Genomic DNA, 21,755 nt, shown 5'->3' with positions numbered 1-21,755 from the left:
TTTCAAAAACATGTTTTCAATCTTACACCCATATGAGATTTTAAGTGATGCAGTGTATAGATGTATGTGTGTGTGTGTATATATGTGTGTATATATATATATATATATATATATATATATATATATATATACATATACATATATAGACAAGCACATTACATACATCATCATCATCATCGTTTAACGTCCGCTTTCCATGCTAGCATGGGTTGGACGATTTGACTGAGGACTGGTGAAACCGGATGGCAACACCAGGCTCCAGTCTGATTTGGCAGAGTTTCTACAGCTGGATGCCCTTCCTAACGCCAACCACTCAGAGAGTGTAGTGGGTGCTTTTACGTGTCACCCGCACATATGTAATGTATATATAGACACATATTTATATACATATATACATAGTAAATTTTTTAAGTATATATACAAGTGTGTATATATATATGTGTGTGTGTGTATATATATATATATATATATATATATATATATATAGACACACACACATGCATTTACACGAACATACACACTTCTGTATGTAATACTGTGAATTGGCAAAATCATTAAAGCATTGGATTTAGGATATTTTGGTATCTATTCTGATTCTCTGCAATCTGAGATCAAATTCTACCAAGCTTAGCTTTGTTATTCATCCTTTCAGGGTCCACAAAAACAATTGACCGTTCCTGGGCAGTGAATTGACAGAAGGGAAAGATGAAACTCAATGCCTTTTAGTGTTACTTCTGTCCCTCAGTGTCCTGTATCAGTTCCCACCTGCAAACCTAAAACCCACCCTTGCCAACTCAAGGCCATAGCCTTGTTAGTCAAATCCTTGATAAATCATAAAACAAGTGAGCTACATACATTACTCTTTACTCTTTTACTTGTTTCAGTCTTTTGACTGTGGCCATGCTGGAGCACCACCTTTAGTCGAGCAAATCGACCCCAGGACTTATTCTTTGGAAGCCTAGTACTTATTCTATCGGTCTCTTTTGCCGAACCGCTATGTTACGGGGACATAAACACACCAGCATCGGTTGTCAAGTGATATTGGGGGGGGGGGGACAAACACAGACATACAAACACACTCACACACACACACACATATATATATACGACGGGCTTCTTTCAGTTTCCGTCTACCAAATCCACTCACAAGGCTTTGGTCGGCCCGAGGCTATAGTAGAAGACACTTGCCCAAGATGCCACGCAGTGGGACTGAACCTGGGACCATGTGGTTGGTAAGCAAGCTACTTACCACACAGCCACTCCTACACCTACATTGATGAGGAATATATGAGGAAAACATGATATACAGATTTTCAACAAGTCAACAAATTTCATTGGACAAATCTATCTTTATATTTTATCTTTCACTTGTTTAAGTCATTAGATTGCGACCATGCTGGGGCATCACCTTGACATATTTTTAGTTAAATGAATTGACCTCCAGTATTTTTTCTTTTTTTTTTTTTAAAGTCTGGTACTTATTCTAGCAATCTCTTCGACCAAACTGTTGAGATTCAGGGACATAAACACTCCACCACCGGTGGAGGACAAACATGGCTAACCCCCCCCCACACACACATACACATACACATATATACACAACAGGTATCTTTCAGTTTCTGTCTACCAAACCCACTCTCAAGATTTTGGTTGGCCTGAGGACACTTGCTCTAGACGCCATATAGTGGAACTGAACCCGGAACCATGTGGTTGGGAAGCAAACCTCTTACCACACAGCCACTCCTGTGTGTATGTGTGCATGAATGTGTGTGTGTGTGTGTGTGTATACGTGCACGTGCACACATACACACACTCTCATGCATACACTATTACTATAATATTTATATATATATATATACTTGTATGCACACTAGAATTCTCTCCATGGTTTGCTATATTTGATTGTGGAGAGAAAATCTAACCTTATTATTAATGTGAAGTCAATGAACTTCTGAAATAAATGTTGTCATCTGACAGGTTCATGGCCATGATGGTTGCTGTCTTAGTTTAGATTAGATAATGCTTACACAGCTTAGTTAGCTGGTAAGTTAGGTATAATATACATATATATGTTTATATTAATAAATATGTATGTGGTGACACCATCGAGTATATTTAGTTTTCCTGCAAGATTAGGCCTCATAGCTGGAATATTACATGTATACTGTCAATGCTGAGTACAAGCGAACTAACAGGAGTCAGCAGCCGTGTGTAATTTGTTGCAGCGTATTTAAATAGCTGCACTAATACCATCACCAGCACTACCAACACCTCCATCTGGGCCCACCTTGCATCTTCGTCCCTCTTCACATATTTGTCTCTCCTCCGCCTCCTCTTTTCTGACCTTCCCTTGCAGTATCTTGCATTGCCCACCCAATCCGGCACTCTTTTTCTTCATTCTCTTTTCCACCCACAGACCCTTTCTAAAACCAACTTTCCGTCCCCTATTTTCATGCAGACATTTGATTTACCTTATTTTCGTATTGAACATTGACCCTTTTGCTTGTCCAAAGCATTTTTCATAAGTTTAACCTAAACATCCCTGCTTGTCTTCAAACTTATAACCATTGGCAGTTTATTTGGTTTAGTTGGGGTGCAATATGTGATCATAAAAATGTATCACATGCAACAAAAATGACAACTAATTAATCAATAATGTATTCACCCTTGTTGTTTACAACTTCTTCCCAACGTTCAACAAGATTTTCAATACCTCGTTGGTAGAAATCACCTGATTTCGACTCAAAAAATTGATCCAACTAAGCTCTCAATTCTGCATCAGAATTGAACGAAACTCCACACATAGCATTTGAAAGAAATTTAAAACACTCGATGATGATGATGATGATGATGATGATGATGATGATGATGTCTGCTTTTCCCCTTTTAGATGAGCCCTCTTCCACACAGCATCCTAAAGCAACAACACTTGTTGCATTTCTTTGTCATCTTTATGAGGTTTGTCATCTCGTGATTAGCTTATACTGCATCTCTTTTACTCTTTTACTTGTTTCAGTCATTTGACTGTGGCCATGCTGGAGCACCGCCTTTAGTCGAGCAATTCGACCCCAGAACTTATTCTTTGTAAGCCTAGTACTTATTGTATCAATCTCTTTTTGCCGAACCGCTAAGTTACGGGGACGTAAACAAACCCACATATATATATATATATATATACATATATACGACGGGCTTCTTTCAGTTTCCGTCTACCAAATCCACTCACAAGGCTTTGGTCGGCCCGAGGCTATATTTACTTGGGTCCTCCTCTTCCACTGTTTCCTTCCACATGTGTCTCCTGCCATTCCTGTACCCATCTACCAGCATTCATACAAATCACATGACCGTATTATCAATGCAGTCGTCTTTGTTGTGTATGCAACATCTATTTGGGCGTTGAGTGAAAGTCTGCTCATCTCCTTGGTAGCAGAAGGTGAGGTAACCATGACAGAAGATGATGACGAATGAAAACATATGGAAAGATGTGATGTAATGTGTGCAATAATACATCAGGATCTCAGACATCACACATGAGATGACACAGAGTTGATGAGACAAGAAGTGACATCTAACCCATTTCAGCATTTGTGTGTACATACATACATACATAGCGGTATTCATCTGTCTTTATGTTCTGAGTTCAAATTCCCCTGAAGTTGAATTTGCCTTTCATCCTTTCTGGGTTGGTAAATTAAGTATCAGTTGTGTACTGGGGTTGATCTAATCGACTGGCCCCCTCCCCCAAAATTCCAGGCCTTCTCCCTACAGTAGAAAAGGATATAGATATACATATACATACCCACAGAAATGGGAAAACATGGACACAAAAATTACAACATTGATTATCATAATCATGACTATTGCTCTTTTTTTGGTTTTTCTTCCATTCTTTAATAGTTTAATCAGTCATTGGAAGAACGGTAGTTCCAAGGACAGTTAGGGTTCAAATTCCATGGGCAACTTTTGACATTTTTCCATCCAAGGTGGGTTTTTTTTAAACTCAGTATTTACTCACTATTATTTATAGCTCTATCTACTTCAAGTTCCCCCGCTGAAAACGATTTATTATCTGTTGAAGTTTTTAAACTTTTATGATGTAAATAATTAAATAAGATTGCAATTAATTACACCAGACCATTAAACCCTATCTTAAGTGATGGGAAATATTTACAATGTTTTCGTCTATGTGGAATTTCAATCTGTTTGGTCTCCATCTGTCATCGGGTGTCCTATTCCTAGATGTGTGCTTGGCATAATACTACCACCATGACAACTACTATGACTGCTACTACTACTAATGCTGCTGTCACTACCACCACCACTACTACTACTACTACTACTTCTACTACTCCTCCTCCTACTACTACTCATACTCCTACTACTACTACACTGCTGCTGCTGCTATCACCACCACCGCTACTACTTATACCACCACCACCACCACTATTACTGTCACCACCATTGCTCTCAGAGTCAAAGGTGACTCGGTAGCATGTACCGTGCTTTTGATAATTGTTTTACATGCCTTTGTAGTCACAAAAGCAAACACAAACATCCCTCCCAACCGCGAGATCCAGTGGAATGTCCGTCCCACCCTCGGCCTGGCGGAACATCTCTCCCACCCTCGATTCAGTGGATGTGACTGCAGGAGGGAGAGAAAGAGAGAAAGGGAGGGAGAGAAAGAGAGGGAGGGAGGGAGGGCTACACCAATACTCAACTGGTACTTAACGTAATAACAGACTAAATATGAGCTGAGAGCTCAGAACCTGTAATTTTAAACTTAGGGCAGTACTGTTATTATCCCCTACACTGCTGGAGCATGAAAATGTTTTTTTTTTTAGCAATTTCTAAGAAATTTAATTAGATTGAGATGAAAAATTTTCTTTTTTTTCTTGTTTTACTATATTAGCAGTTTGTTTCTTAGTGGTGGTGGTGGTGGTGGTGTGTTTCTGTTTTGTGTAGCATGGGTGGTAGACTTATTTTTCTTCTCACAGTTGCATTTCGCTTCTCAAGCATGAAGTAGGAGTGGAAGACGACGTTTAAATGTTAAGTAAAGTGATGCAAGACAAAGTCATGTTTATAGCTAGTCTGGTGGGGGGTGAAGTGGGGGTGATGGTGAGAGTAAGACGTTGTTGTTGTTGTTGTCATCGTTATTCAACGTCCTCGTTTCTGTGCTGCTTGTATGGGTTGGACGGAGTTTATTTGAGAGAGACAGATTTTCTGTGGTTGGATGCCTTTCCTGTCACAAACCCTCACTTTTCTTCAAGCAAGGTAAATATTTCCCCCAAAGCCAGACATGTTCTCACAGCATATTGGAAATGAACAACACCGCTTGTATGACAGTGACACCCATTTACAACTATCATGTGATGTCGAAACAAGGAGACACAGACTTGCATATACACATACATACATAAAAACATCCTTCGGTCACAAATGGGATTGCACCTAGACAGTTCCCCTCCAAGGCACAAATCTGGGCAGGGTTATTTTGTGGAAGACCAGCAATGGCCCATGCATGCCAGCTTCCCCTGTCCACACCACCGATATTATCCAAGGGAAAGGCAAAGGGGCCGATACAGCTTGGCACCCAGTGACGTTGCAACTTATTTCTACAGCTGAGTGAACTGGAGCAACGTGAATATAACACAGTCTAGTCTTGGAATTGAACTCACTACCTCATGATTGTGAGCCCAGTGCTCTAACCACTGAGCCATGTGCCTTCACATACATACATATTGTCATATTTGGGGATGATTATCTTTTGCTGATTAAACGCGCTATTTAAGCTTCACTTCAGATTTATTATTTTTATGCTTGCTTTATTTGTCAGAGTTCTTTAACCACACATTCTGTGACCTCTTCAGCGACTTCCTGTTCCATATGTCTCTTCTCGTCATGTCTATTTCCACACACACACACACACACACACACACACGATGGTGTTCTTTCAGTTTCCAAATGCCATATCCACTCCCAAAGCTTTCTGGTTGGCCCAGAGCTATAGTGAATGGCACTTTCCTAAGCTGTCACATCATGGGACTGAACCCAGAACCATGGGGTTGGGAAGCAAACCTCTTAACCACAGAGCCATGCCAGCGCAATTTACAGTAAATTATAGCAAGATTTTAACTTGTGTCTCATTGGTCAATTGTGTCTCATTGGTCAATAACCTAGCACCATAATAATATGGCCATTTTATTTTACATGTACAGAAATTTCTAGAAAATCTTATTAAGCATGGCTACAGTCCAGAGGCTGAAACTTGCAGAATAGTATTGTTATGTGTTTCCTTCTTTCATTTTCTCTTTCTCTCTCTCTGTCTCTGGTACACACCTGATATTTTTTCAAAAAAAAAAAAAAAAAAAGAAAAGAAAAAAAGAATTGAAGGTGATGATGTGCTGGAGTGAAAATATTTTGTGACATTGGCAACAACCTAATGATAAACAAATACATTTTGAGACAGTCATGTTTAAGAAAACACAATTCCTAAGGCTTCAAGACATCTTGCTGTTAGATTAAACAGATGTTGTCACCATCACCACCACTGCTACTTTTCTGAATGTGGCAGCATAAACCCGTGTTGATGTGGTTAAACAGACAGATGTTAAAACAGTAATGGTGTTGTTATGTAGAAGTTGGTTATTGCTAGCCTTGTGTAGCTGCAACCTCCTTGGTTTCCCTTAATGTCTGCTGAGCGAATTATTTGAAGGGACTTTTTATGTAAAGAACAAAGCTAAAACCATCTGAAATAAGTGTTATTACACCTCATACAATGTCTAGTTATACCTTTGTTGTTTGCACTCTCTTGGCACTCCGTCGCTTACGACGACGAGGGTTCCAGTTGATACGATCAACGGAACAGCCAGCTTGTGAAATTAACGTAGTTCTCAGAGATATTCAGCGTGACACAGTGTGACAAGGCTGACCCTTTGAATTACAGGCATAACAGAGACAGGAAGTAAGAGTGAGAGAAAGTTGTGGGGAAAGAGTACAGCAGGGTTTGCCACCATCCCCTGCCGGAGCCTCGTGGAGCTTTAGGTGTTTTCGCTCAATAAACACTCACAACGCCCGGTCTGGGAATCGAAGCTGTGATCCTATGATCGCGAGTCTGATGCCCTAACCACTGGGCCATTGTGCCTCCACAGTTACACCTTACAAACTGTCTAATTACATCTAATATCGAGTTTTTTTTTCTTTAACCCTTTAGCATTCACATTACTCCATCAAATGTAATGCTTTATTTATTGACATTGTTTTGAATTTATCAGGAATTATCTTTTCGTGTTGAGATTTCGACGATGTGCTTATTTATTTTTAGTATGACATTGTAGGGTAGGTGTGAGAGGCTGAATAATGGCTAACCTGTGCATAAAATAGGTATAATATTTGGGCTGAATAAGGCTGGTTTAAATGGTAAAGGATTAATAAGAATTTCATAAATTCACAAATAATAAAGTAATATGTCATGGGCATATGGCGTAGTGGTTAAGGGCGCAGGCTACTAACCCCAAAATTCTGAGTTCGATTCCAGGCAGTGACCTGAATAATAATAATAATATCGAAAATACCTTAGGAATAAGAACCCAGGTTCGAAATTTCCCCCAGGCCTTTCACTATACCCTAAAAGCCAGGAACTTTCCAACAGCCCCTTGTATATTCTATATTTTAACTAGTATATATACTCTATTTCAACAAGTGTATATATACACAATATTTTAACAAGTATATATACTGTATAAACACTGTAATTTTAACAAGTATATACACTATATTTGAAGAAGTATATACGCAGTGTTTTAACAAGTATATATATATATATATATATATATCATATTAAATTGAGAAATCTTTGTAGTTGTACTATGGATTGATCCACAGAGCAGAAGTTGATATAAACATTAATTAAATGTTTTAACAATTTGCTTGACTCCAAATCTTTGATTTTGGGTAGAAAAGCTAATTCACCTAGTGTTGTTTAATTGATATAGCATGTATTTTCGTTCTAATAATAGCAATGTTTGTGCAGAATGACTCGAGCAATTCTTCAATCTATAATTAATGTCTTCTAATTGTGTCTTAATGCATTGCCAGAGATGAATTTAGAATCGGATTGCATTCTAAAAATATAGGTTAAATATCTGCATTTACAGAATGTAAAATGTGCTTCAGTATTACTGTGTCGGATACCTTTCTGAATAACTAACCTCATCCAATCTGTCGTTGCTTAAAGTAGCTAATCAGATGTTAGAAATCTGATTTGACTGATTTTAAAATGGTTCACCTGAATTTAGTCTTGGAGCTGTTCTTTACATACCATTATAAAGAGAGGAATTGGGTTGGGTTACAACAGGTGAAGGCTGGTAGGTTGGTTCTATACCATTTCATTTGCTGTTCAATATATTTTGATATATCTGGAGGTTTTAGTTAAGATTTTAAACTAAAGTTGCTAAGCAGGGTTTGGTGTCCATATAGGAGCCTTGTTTTTCTTTTTTTTTTTTCTGACTTGTATCAGTCATCAGACTGCTGCCATGCTGGGGCAGCGCCTTGAAGAAATTTTAATCAAATGAATTGAACCCATTACTTACAAAATATTTTTAAGCCTGGTACTTATTCTGTCAGTCTCTTTAGCTGAACCACTAAGTTATGGGGATGTAAGCAAGCCAACACCAGTTGTCAAGCAGTGATGGGGAACAAACCACACACACACATATATGACAGTCTTCTTTCAGTTTCCATCTACCAAATCCTCTCACAATTCTTTGGCAAGATCAAGGCCATAGTAGAAGATGCTTACCCAAGGTATCTCACACAGTGGACCTGAACCAGAATCATGTGGTTGGGAAGCAGACTTATTACCATACAGCCATGCCTGTGCTATTTTATATATATATATGTGTGTGTGTGTGTGTGTGTGTGTGTGTATATCATCATCATTATCATCATTTAATGTCTGTTTTCCATGCTGGCATGGGTTTTTATACATGGTCTGATCAATAAGTATTCGGACTGTTGCCATAGTTACTATGAGATAATATGTGTGTGTTTAGTTATAACCCCCTATTCTTTGGATCCTGGAACTCGTAGATCCGATTATCCAGTTTCCATTGTGCATGAATAGCTGAAATCACATTCTCTCTTAAATGGGACACCTGTCCGTCACAGGCTTACTCATTCTCAGCTGAGTGGAGTAGAGCATCATGGGATAGTGTATTGCTCAAGGATGGAACACAAACGGACCACCCAGTCCAGGAACTGAAACCATGATCTTGTGATCATGAATGCAGTACCCTAACCACTAGATCACATGCCTTCACTCTCATGTTCTATAAACCTTCAACATGTTATACTCTAGTCTTGTCTGGGATCATGTTGCACACATCCCATCATACAACCATTATAGATGTTTTGAGTGCAGTGTAACAAATTTGGGTCTATTCCAACATGTTGTGCTCCAGTTTGTTTTCATATGTGTTTGGATGATTTTATTATTTCTTTTACAGCTTAGATGGGAAAGATAAACTAGCAGCATTTAGTCTGCCTATAGTAGTTTCAGATTTTTTGTCGATGAGACCTAAAGCATATATCTGGAATTACCAAATAAGTCCTACACTCTTTATGTCATGCTTCAGTTGTTTTGCTCAAACACCATTAGTGTTGTTTATTTGTGAAGAGTGTAATAAGACATGTCTGTCTTATTGCATATTGCATCAAGTTGCATTATAGCATGCTTTCATTACTAGTGAATTGTTTATGTGGTGAGATTAATTAAAAGTGAGCAAAACAGACTTGATCTGTATTTGGCAACTTCCTGTTAAGCCAAGTGAAATCGTAGTCATGGCCGTTGCTTGGTGGCACATAATTGGCACCCGTGCTGGTGGCACATAAAAAGCACCTTTTGAGGCGGCGAGCTGGCAGAAACGTTAGCACGCCGGATGAAATGCTTTGCGATATTGCGTCTGTCTTTACGTTCTGAGGTCGACTTTGCCTTTCATCCTTTCAGGGTCGATAAATTAAGTACCAGTTGCATACTGAGAGTGATCTAATTGACTGCTCCCTCCTCCAAAATTTCGAGCCTTGTGCCTAGAATAGAAGAAAAAAAAAATAAGCACCTTTTGAGCATTGAGCTTCACAGAGCCAAAGTGGCTGATGCCATTGGCATGTGAAAAGCACCTTTCGAGTGTTGGGCCTCGCAGAGGCAATGACAAATACCCGAGACCTTTGGCATTATGTTGTGTTTGAGAAGAAGACCCATCAAGCCAAGTAAAATTGCAGTTGTGACCGATACAAGTGTCGTGCAAATGGTACCTGTGCCGGTGGTACATAAAAGCACCCGTAACACTCTCGGAGTGGTTTTAGCATTAGGAAGGGCATCCAACTTGCCAGCCCTGCTCAAACTGTCCAGCCCATGCCAGCATGGACAACGGATGTTAAATGATGATGATGATAATGATCTTCTTCATCCGTACTTGAACAAACCCCTGTTGTTGAACTAAACAAACCCAGACTCTGTGATTTACCATATTTTGGTAGTTCTGACTCATTATCACCAACCGTTAGCGACACACTGAATGAGTCGGTTTGTCATTTGAGTCGTTTGGTCCTTCTCACTGGCTCAAGAGTCATCACCACCAGTGTTTTAATGTCCACTTTTCCTTGTTTGAATGGGTCAAATGGAATTTGTCGGGACAAAGTTTCTATGGCCAGGTCTCCTTTCCTTCCTTCCTTCCTGCCACCAGCCCTCACCCGTTTCTAAATAATCTGATATTTCCCCATAGCTAGACATATTTTTCATAGAGGACTGAAAACTGACAACACTGCTTGTATGACAGTGATGCTCATTTACAACTATTACATGATATTAAGAGAAGGCCACACACACAATATTCTTTCTTAATCGAAGACAGCAAGGTGTGATTTGAAGGATATTTAGCTGCTGTTACTAGTAGGTCGAGCAAGTGTTTATAACTCCAATGTGGTGATGCTAATATTGGTGTTGAAGACAAGAATCAAAATATTCGTTAATTTAATTACTCAGAGAACCATCTCATGCAAATAAACTTCAAGTGTGCTTCATTAAATTGGAAAATATACAATTGAACAATTTTCAATAATTTCAAAAATTCTTCGCTTTAATGAGATCTACCAAGACGTAACTAAATGTCAAGGCCTGCTACTGTTGCTGCTGCATGGCCACGACCACCTCATTACTGTCAACAATAATGCTACAGCAGTCATCGCCACTAATACCATGCAACCACTATCAACAATACTACCTCCCTACCACCACCACCACCATCACCATTGCTATCAGTACCATTTCCACGGCCACTACCATTGCTACCACCTTTGCCATCACCACTGACACCATCAGCACCACCACTGTGTAAGCAACACTACATCCTTACCAATAACTTTATACCATTTCCATGACTGCCTGCCTCTTCTACTCCTACCACTACCACCAGACACCTCCCTCCCCTATCAGCCCTTTTATGCTTATTGCTCAGCTTGTTAGAAATAGCAGCCAAATGTCCCTGTCTAGTCAATGTGTCGCTAAAAGATGTGGTGGCCATGGCTGGAATTTCTTTGGTCATCATAGGCTTATTCAGTCAGGGCTGAGTTGGCAGGGGTTGGAATACATGACCATCACATAGCCAGCATCACTGTCACTGCCAACACCACCATCTTCATATCGACTACCACCACCTCCAGAATCACATCTTTCAACAACCACCACCACCACCATCTCATCCACCACCACCATAATTGTTGTTTGAAATTCAAAATCAAATTTCAGGATGAGCAGGCTGTATTTTTATACCCAGTTAACATTTCCTAAAACTAACAATTTTAGTGTTTAATTAACTGTACTAATGACATGTTTAGCTTACCACAATACATAGACAAGGCACAGAGAGGTAGAAGGAGAGAGAGAGAGAGAGAGTGGGGGAGGACAGAGAGAGACTGTGTGCAATCCTTCTTCCTCCTCCTCATACTACTCCACCTCCAACACCACCACTGTTGCTGACATCACAACAGCAAGAGAGTCGCCATGCATCCTGCAATTAGCAATTGTGGGTACCGAAGACAATGATGTGATGATTATAGTGATGATGGTGGTGGTGGTAGTGGTTGTGATGAGGATGCTAATAGTGATGATGATAATGGCGATGAAGATGATGATAGTGATGATGATGATGATGATGATGATGATAGTGTTGATGGTGGTGATGGTTTTCTTTCATTCTTAATAATATCTTTTATTGGTTGCAAGGACCGAAGATTTTGGGGGACAGTACAAAGATAAGATACAAAAACAATATAAAAAAAAACAGTAGGGGGGGATTTATATTGAGTTAAGAGGCAGAATTAACAATATATTTAAAGAAGAACAACCTGTATTAAGGGATGTTGCTTGTCATTAATTTGAAAAGGGTTTGTTTTATATATCTTCGTTAATTAATGACAAAACTAGTGATAGTAAACAATTTCTGTGTGTGCATATATACACATGTATGCATATATATATATATATATATATATATATATATATATATAGGTGCAGGAGTGGATGTATGGTAAGAAGCTCACTTCCCAACCACATGTTTCTGGGTTCAGTTCCACTGCGTGGCACCGTAGGCAAGTGTTTTCTTCTATAGCCTGGCGCTGATCAAAGCCTTGCAAGTGGATTTGGTAGGCAGAAACTGAAAGAAGTCTGTCATGTGTATATATGTATGACTTTGTGTCTGTATTTGTTACGCCATCACTGCTTGACAACCGGCGCTGGTGTGTTTGTGTCCCCTGTAAATTAACGTTGTGTAATGTCCGTGTGCATACCTGACAGAGTATAAGTACCTTGAGAGAAAAGTTGAACCTAAGAAGCATCAGTTGTGGTGTGCAAGAGAGACGATTGCGCTGGTATGGTCATGTAGCGAGAATGGATGAGGATAGCTGTGTGAAAAAGTGCCACACTCTAGCAGTTGAGGGAACCTGTAGAAGAGGTAGGCCCAGGAAGACCTGGGATGAGGTGGTGAGGCACAACCTTCGAACATTGGGCCTCACCGAGGCGATGACTTCTGACCGAGACCTTTGGAAATATGCTGTGCGTGAGAAGACCCGGCAAGCCAAGTGAGACCTAAATCCAAGGCCTCTGCCAGGGGTGTAGCCAGCCCACTTATGCGTACCTTCCTTCATTGGACACTAAACTCATGTAAGCATGGAAAAGTAGACATTAAATGATGGTGACAGGTGTGTCTGTGTTTACACACATATTTATCTATTTGTGTATATTAGAAATGGATGAACAAATTTAATGTCAAATTATTTTTTAAAAAAAAGGATGCAACAAAATCTTAGGAGTATTTAGTTCCATATAGACCATGTCCCTTTCTGTCAAGGTGAAGTTAACCTTTTACCATTACAAGTTCAATACAGTTAAGTGCCAGACAAAGTATGGGGCTCAATGCAATCAACTAATACCGCTACAAGTATTACCTGGGAATGTGACTGTATTGAAAGCACTAAAAGAGAAACAGAAAGAAAATATAAACACTTGCACTCTTACAGTCCATTATTTTGTCAGTTTCTCATCATCTTCTCTTTCATCATCTTCTCTTTTATATACAGGTAAACACACACACACATGTCTGTGTATTAAATTACGTTTTGATCATTTAGCACAGTTTAATTATATAGTTACCTTTCAGTTTGTCTAGCTGCCTTATCAAATTATCTATCTATCTATTTCTCAGTTTATCTTTCTGTCTCCCTTGCTAGCTCTCTATATTGATTTAGCTAGCTACCTTTATTTACTTATCTATCTACCTACCAACCCCCCTCTCTCTCTCTCTCTATATATATATATATATATATATATATATATATATATATAATGTGTGTGTGTCTATGGCTACTGATCACCATTCCTCCATGCTGTCTGTCTCGGTCAGTCTGTCCATTTGTCTCATCTAATAAATTCAGACATGCAATCATCCACTTCATTATGATATCTTCCGATCTATTCTAAAAGTAGATTTTATTCTTCCAGACATCAAGAGAAGTGTGAAGGTGAAGAAACGTTCGACGGCAAAGAAAGCAGGTGGGTCGGCTGCTTCTGCCTTGACCACTTTGGAGAAAAATGAGGAATTAGTTGGAAATAAAGAAAGATCATCCTCACCGTCCACAGAACTGTCTGATGTTCAACTGGGAATTGAAACTGGTGATTCTACTTCCGCTTCAAACAAGACGGTTCTTGCAACTGAAGATTCTCAAAATCATGATGGTATGATCATATTTTTTTATAGCATTTTCATATAGTTTATTAAATGTTCTTGTAATTTGTAGTATTTTCCCTTAACCCTTTCATTACCATATTTCTGTTAAAATACGCTGCCTTTCTTTCAATTGATTTTGAAAATAATGGCGTCTATACTATAGTAATGAAAGTTGTTTATCAATTAGTTTGGAGCATGTAACTTTTACTAAGAATAAGCAATTATTAAAGTCGTCTAGAAAATTCATATAAATTACAGTTTTGATATATTTTTATCAAAATGTCATTTTCATGCATCTTTTATTATAGAAAATCTTGTTTATGTGCATCAATCAGAAAACTAATTTTTATCCACTGCAAACTAGCATCTTTTGACATCTTTTCTAGAAATATGAAGGTTGCTCAAATATTTGCAATACTATTTTCTACAAATGAGAAGTTTAATCCAGTGTCAGTCAAGTAATGCTGATTCTAGTCCCCTTTCATATTTGTTGGGTGTTGTTGAAGGAATAGAAAGAAGAATAAGAAAAGTGGTTTTAATGTACTTATATCAATTGGGTCATCCTGATTTTGTTCTTTTATAACATTCTAAAAAAAAAATGGATATTTGTTTCTGAAATTTTCTACAAGTACATTTCAGATGGTGTAGATTACGGTGATATTGTGATTTATTATGAAAAATCTTCAGATGGTGGTGATGGGGTTTGTGTAATTCGCATTCCTCAATTTTGTAACTCATAACTTTTAGAAAAAAGTGGGTTTTTTTTTTTTTTTGTCACTGAAAATTTCTGCAAATTTAATTTAATATGGGGCTAGGGAGAAAAGGGTGGATTGAACATTTGGAGGAATTATTGATACTGGAAGAGTTTCTTTTCTTTGATCTGTTTTTTTACAACTGAATCCTCTGATTATGACATCTACCCTTGTTTATCATATATACACATGGAAGGTAGATAAAACACAAACCCCTTCAGGTAGATGGCCCTGCTCAGTATGTAGAAAAGGAGTAGGTAGTAACTCTATAAGATGTACCCGGTGCAAGCTATGGACACATAAGAGGTGCAGCAAGTTAGTTTTTGTTTGTGGCAGATGTTCAGGTGCAATAAAGACTGCAAACAAACAGGAAACAACTTCTATCTCATTCCAGGGTGAAAAACTAGAGGTAGTCGATAGCTTCCGCTATCTGGGCGACCAAGTTAGTAGTGGGGGTGGGTGCGCTGAAAGTGTAGCTGCTAGAATAAGAATAGCCTGGGCAAAGTTTAGAGAGCTCTTACCCCTGCTGGCGACAAAGGGACTCTCACTCAGAGTAAAAGGCAGACTGTATGACGCATGCGTACGAACAACCATGCTACATGGCAGTGAAACATGGGCTGTAACTGCTGAGGACATACGTAAGCTCGCAAGGAATGAAGCCAGTATGCTCCGTTGGATGTGTAATGTCAATGTGAATACCCGTCAGAGTGTAAGTATCTTGAGAGAAAAGCTGAACATTAGAAGCATCAGTTGTGGCGTGCAAGAGAGACGATTGCGCTGGTATGGACATGTGGTGAGAATGGAGGAGGATAGCTGCGTGAAAAAGTGCCACACCCTAACAGTTGAGGGAACCCGTGGAAGAGGTAGGCCCAGGAAGACCTGGGCTGAGGTGGTGAGGCAAGACCTTCGTACATTGGGCCTCACCGAGGCGATGACTACGGACCGAGACCTTTGGAAATGGGCTGTGCGTGAGAAGACCCGGCAAGCCAAGTAAGATCGTTGCCAGTGCCCCTGGACTGGTTCTTGTGCGGGTGGCACATGAGATGCACCATTTTGAGCGTGGCCGTTGCCAGTACCGCCTGACTGGCTCCTGTAGGATTTTCGAGCGAGATCGTTGCCAGTGCCCCTGGACTGGCTTGTGCGGGTGGCACATAAAAGACACCATTTCGAGCGTGGCCGTTTTCGTGCGGGTGACACGTAAAAGCACCCACTACACTCTCTGAGTGGTTGGCGTTAGGAAGGGCATCCAGCTGTAGAAACTCTGCCAAATCAGACTGGAGCCTGGTGTTGCCATCCGGTTTCACCAGTCCTCAGTCAAATCGTCCAACCCATGCTAGCATGGAAAGCGGACGTTAAACGATGATGATGATGATGATGATATACACATACACACACACACACACGTATACAGTGGGCTTCTTTCGGTTTCCATCTACCAAAACCACTTATAAGACTTCGGTTGGCCTGAGACTCTACTAGAAGACACTTACCCAACATACCATGCAGAAGGACTGAACCTGGAACCATGTGACTGGGAGGCAAACTTCTTAGCACACAGCCACACCTGCACCTAAGATTACTCGACGACACACACACACACACACACACACACACACACGCGAAGCTTGCTTCTGAACCACATAGTTTCAGGTTCAGTCCCACTGCATGGCACTTTGGGCAAGTGTCTCCTACTGTAACTTCAGGCTCACCAAAGCTTGTGAGTGGATTTGGTAGACGGAAACTGAAAGAAGCCTGTCATGTGTGTGTGTTTGTCTTTGTATCTGTTCGTCCCCCAGTCTTACTGCTTGACAACTGATGTTGATGTATATATGTTCCTGTAACCTAGCAGTTCAGAGACTGATAGAATAAATACTGGGCTTTAAAAAAAAAAAATCTTTTCAAGATGGTGCTCCAGCATGGCCGCAGCCAACTGACTAAAACAAGTAAAAGAATATATATATATGACACATATGCATGCTCGATTTACCTCATTCACAAGTAGGTCCCATCTGAATAGCTTCCCCACCGAGGGGTGTAAAATAATGAATACAGCAAAATAATGGAGAAGTCTCAATGGCTTGTAGTACTTTAGAAGTGCTTTCCAATTGAAAAGAAATCTTATAGAAAAAAAAAAAAAGAATGGAAAAGGTAATTGATACGATGAACTAAAAAACAAAAACAAACCAACCAAACTCTTGCTTGACGAACCCTGATAGAAATTGGTTGCTGCTCCTTAGGGTAGAGTGTGTGAGTCTGTCTCTGTGTGTGTGAGAGCATACGCTTACATACAGAATGAGGGAGACATGTTTATGGATATACTAGAAAAACAACCTTAGCGAGCTGGCAGAAACGTTTGCACGCCGGGCGAAATGCTTAGCAGTATTTCGTTTGCCGTTATGTTCTGAGTTCAAATTCCGCCGAGGTCGACTTTGCCTTTCATCCTTTCGGGGTCGATTAAATAAGTACCAGTTACGCACTGGGGTCGATGTAATCGACTTAATCCGTTTGTCTGTCCTTGTTTGTCCCTCTATGTTTAGCCCCTTGTGGGCAATAAAGAAATAATAATTATTATTATTATTGTCACTGGGGCCAAGCTGTATCGGCCTTTGCCTTGGATAACATTGGTGGCAAGAAGAGGAGAGTTGGTATGCATGGGCGACTGCTGGTCTTCCATAAACAACCTTGCCCAGACATGTACCTCTGAGGGGAACTTGTGTAGGTGCAATCTGATGGTCGTTCATGACCAAAGACAGTCTTTAGCCTTTTTACAGACATTTCACCATTATGGTTGCTTGGAACCTTACACTGGGTGTTCCAAGGGCATTTGGATGCCTAGCTCTTAACAGAACAGTAGCAGCCATACATCTATTTGTACACCAAGATACAATGTATATACGATATATAAGGCTCTCTATCTCTCTCTCTTTATCTATCTATCTACTCATCTATCTATCTATGCACACACACACACATAAAAACAACAGAAATCTGGAAAATTTTATTTGCTTCAAGAGAACACACAATTTGGATTTTTTTCCCTACCTACATAATAAATCAATAAATATATATGTGTGTGTGTGTGTGTCTCTCTCTCTCTCTCTCTCTCTCTCTCTATATATATATATATATATATATATATATATATATATATATATATATATATATATATATATATATATAGAGAGAGAGAGAGAGAGAGAGAGAGAGAGATGCTCATACATACACATAAGGTTCTCACTTGCATTGATTGGATTTATTTATCAAATATCATCTTCTGATCACTATCAAAGCTTTGTAGATGATATTACTAATGAGCAGCTGAGCAGCTTGTCTTTGTATGGATCAAAAATTGTCAGTCATTGTCCTCCCCCCCCCCCCTTCTCGCCCCCCCCCTCTCCCCCCCCTCTCGCCCTCCCTCTCCCCCCCTTCTCGCCCTCCCTCTCCCCCCCTTCTCGCTCTCGCTCTCCCCTCCCTTCTCGCTCTCTCTCTCTCTCTCACACACACACACACACTGTGGAGTCACGAGGTTGTTTGTTTTTCCAATTATATCTGTTTACAAAACAAGTTTGCAAACAAAATAAAGACTGCTTCATTTTTATGCCCTTTTATTTGTTTCAGTCGTTGGGCTGTGGCCAAGCTGGGGCACCACCTAGAAGAGAGTTTAGTCAATCAAACCAGCCCCAGCAACTTTTTGTTTTGTTTTTTTTACAGCTGGTACTTATTCTATCAGTACCTTTTGCCCAACCTCTAAGTTATAGACATGTAAACAAGTCAACACTAATGGTGGGGGAGGGAGAATGCAAAACACACACACACACAGATAGACACAGGCGTGGCTGTGTGGTAAGAAGCCTGCTTCCCAACTACATGGTTCCAGGTTCAGTTCCACTGTATGGCACCTTGAGCAAGTGTTTTCTATAGCCCTGGGCCAATCAAAGACTTGTGAGTGGGTTTGGTAGACAGAAACTGAAGGAAAACCATCTTTGATATATATATATATATATGTATATATATATATACTAGCAGAAATACCCGGCTTTGCCCGGGTTAAAGAAAATAATGAAATCTAAAAACGCCGTCTAGACTACGCAACCCTCAACTGTTAGTAGCTACGATACCATATTTCTACATTAATAACTCTCCAATCCATGCCAGCATGGAACATAGACATTAAGTGGAATGCCAGTTTCTCATCTAGGAGGGCCTTGAAATCAATGTTACCAACTGGGGACTATGTGTGTCGTAGTGATAATAAAAAGACCCAAGGAGGTCTGCAACGAAATAATTTTACTCAACACTTTGCAAGTGAATCAGTGGAGGCAAAGGTGTGTCTCATTTACTTGACAATTTATGCACCACATTGCAGAAATCACAATGAAAGTATATCTGAAAGGGTAGTCTTACACTATTGTACCGTTGAATTACAAATAATGCTCATCTGTTATGTTCGGGTTAAAATTTCATCAACATCAAAAATATATGAATTTTCATGGGAGTTATGGCCGTTATACATAGAATATAATTTCCAAATTTCATAAAGATCCGTTCAGTACTTTTGACGTAGTTTTGGATAAGAAAACAAATGACTAATGTGTGTGTTTGTGTGTGATGGGTGTATATATGTATAGATATCTGTATGCATGTATATATATATGTATATATGTGTACATATTACATGTACATCTATATATATATATATATATACATCTACACATGTGTATACATATACATGTATGCATATAGATCTATATCTATATATATATATATCTATGCATATACGTGTACATATACATGTATATGTATACATATACATCTCTCTTTCTCTCTTTCTCTCTCTCTGAAAGTATCTGTCATTACAGTATCGAAATGTGATTGTTTCAGTTAGTGGAATAACGTGTACATATACATCTCTCTCTCTCTCTCTCTCTCTCTCTCTTTCTCTCTTTCTCTGAAAGTATCTGTCATTACAGTATCGAAATGTGATTGTTTCAGTTAGTGGAATAGTTTCATTTTTAAAGTGAAAGTATTTGACATGAGTGTTTTTGTTTCACTTTTGACACGTAATACTTAAATAGTGGAGGAGATATTATGTTGCTGTGGGCTTGAACTCTGCAAGAAGTTAAAATTTTTTTTTGACTAAAACACAACTGGAACCCTAAGTAAGGCATCTGTAAAATTTGAATGAAATTGGTTGCGTAGTTCTCGAGTTTTAGGGATTCACACAGACAGACAGACAGACAGACAGACACACATTCTCATTTTTATATATATATATATATATATATATATATATGGGTAGGTGTGTGGGGGGAGTCTTTGTGCCTGTGTTTGGCCCCCACCACCACTCTAGAACCAGTACTGGTGTCTTTTCCTCCCTGTAACTTAGTGGTCTGGCAAAAGAGATCGATAGAATACGTACCAGGTTTTTAAAAATAAGTACAGGGGTAGGGGAAATGGGGTCCATTCATTTGACTAAAAATTCTTCAAGGCAGTGCCCCAGTATGGCTGCAGTCTGATGACTGAAAAAAGTAGAAGATAAAAGATGTATATAGATATTGGCTTCCTCACAGTTTCCATCTACCAAATTCAGTTACAAAGTTAAGTTTGCAACCAGATGTTTTGGGGGTTTCAGTCACAGTACAGGGCACCTTAGGCAATTGCCCCAGGCTGACCAGTGCCTTGTGAATGAATTTAGTAGATAGAATCTGTAAAGAAGTCCATCATGTGTGTGCGTGTGTGTGTGATCTTTTCTTGATACTTGCACTCTGATTATCAACAAAAACGGTGTTACATGCCTATGAAATGAAGTGTCTTGCTCAAGGACACAACACACAGCCTTATTATTGTGAGCCTAATAAGGCACTTGCCTGTGTTGGTGGGCCTGTATTTGTCATTTGGAGAATTGATGAGCATCTTTTATGGGATTCATAGTTAGCACTCTGTCGCTTACGGCAACAAGTGTTCCAGTTGATTTGATCAAAGGAAGATCCAGCTCGTGAAATTAACAAGCAAGTGGCTGAGTACTCCACAGACACGTATACCCTGAATGTAGTTCTCTGGGAGATTCAATGACACAGGGTGTGACAAGGCTGGCTCTTTGAAATTCAAGTTTTACTTATTTTTGCCTGCTGAGTGGAGTGGACTGGACCAATGTGAAATAAAGTGCCTTGCTCAAGAACACAATGTACCGCTGTGATTCAAACATAAGACTTTATGATCATGAGTCGACTACCCCTCACCACTAAACCAATTACCTGTGTGGATGGACCTGTATTTGTCATTTGGGGAACTGCCAAACACCTGTTATGGGATTGAGCCCCACATGATTTCAAGTGAGTGCCGCTGGACTGGCTCTTGTGCGGGTGGCACGTAAAATACACCATTTTGAGCATGGCCGTTGCCAGTACCGCCTGACTGGCCTTCGTGCGGGTGGCACATAAAAGCACCCACTACACTCTCAGAGTGATTGGCGTTAGGAAGGGCATCCAGCTGTAGATACTCTGCCAAATCAGATTGGAGCCTGGTGTAGCCATCTGGTTTCACCAGTCCTCAGTCAAATTGTCCAACCCATGCTAGCATGGAAAGCAGACGTTAAACGATGATGATGATGATGATGATGATGATTATTGTGGGAATGTCCCAGTATTTCTCAGTTTAAGAACTACTGAGTTTAGCCTTCTGCCATGTGATCCAAAGACTTGATTCGTGAAACCATCGGAGTCAGAAT

At 39.6% G+C, this 21,755-nt stretch overlaps 1 protein-coding gene across 2 annotated transcripts in view; it reads left to right on the top strand.

The window, feature by feature from the left end:
• Positions 1-21,755, top strand: part of LOC106875942 (gem-associated protein 5) — a 134,597-nt gene that overhangs the window by 89,468 nt on the left and 23,374 nt on the right. For both annotated transcript variants that reach the window (XM_089361465.1, XM_052972568.2), the window contains exon 15: positions 14,051-14,284. In XM_089361465.1, the coding sequence (XP_089217591.1) occupies positions 14,051-14,284 (234 nt within the window). The remainder of the gene's footprint in view (positions 1-14,050; positions 14,285-21,755) is intronic.

Source organism: Octopus bimaculoides, chromosome 13, assembly GCF_046866305.1.
Source record: "Octopus bimaculoides isolate indiv1 chromosome 13, ASM4686630v1, whole genome shotgun sequence".
Taxonomy (NCBI): Eukaryota; Metazoa; Mollusca; class Cephalopoda; order Octopoda; family Octopodidae; genus Octopus; species Octopus bimaculoides.
This window is presented reverse-complemented; position numbering and strand designations above follow the sequence as displayed.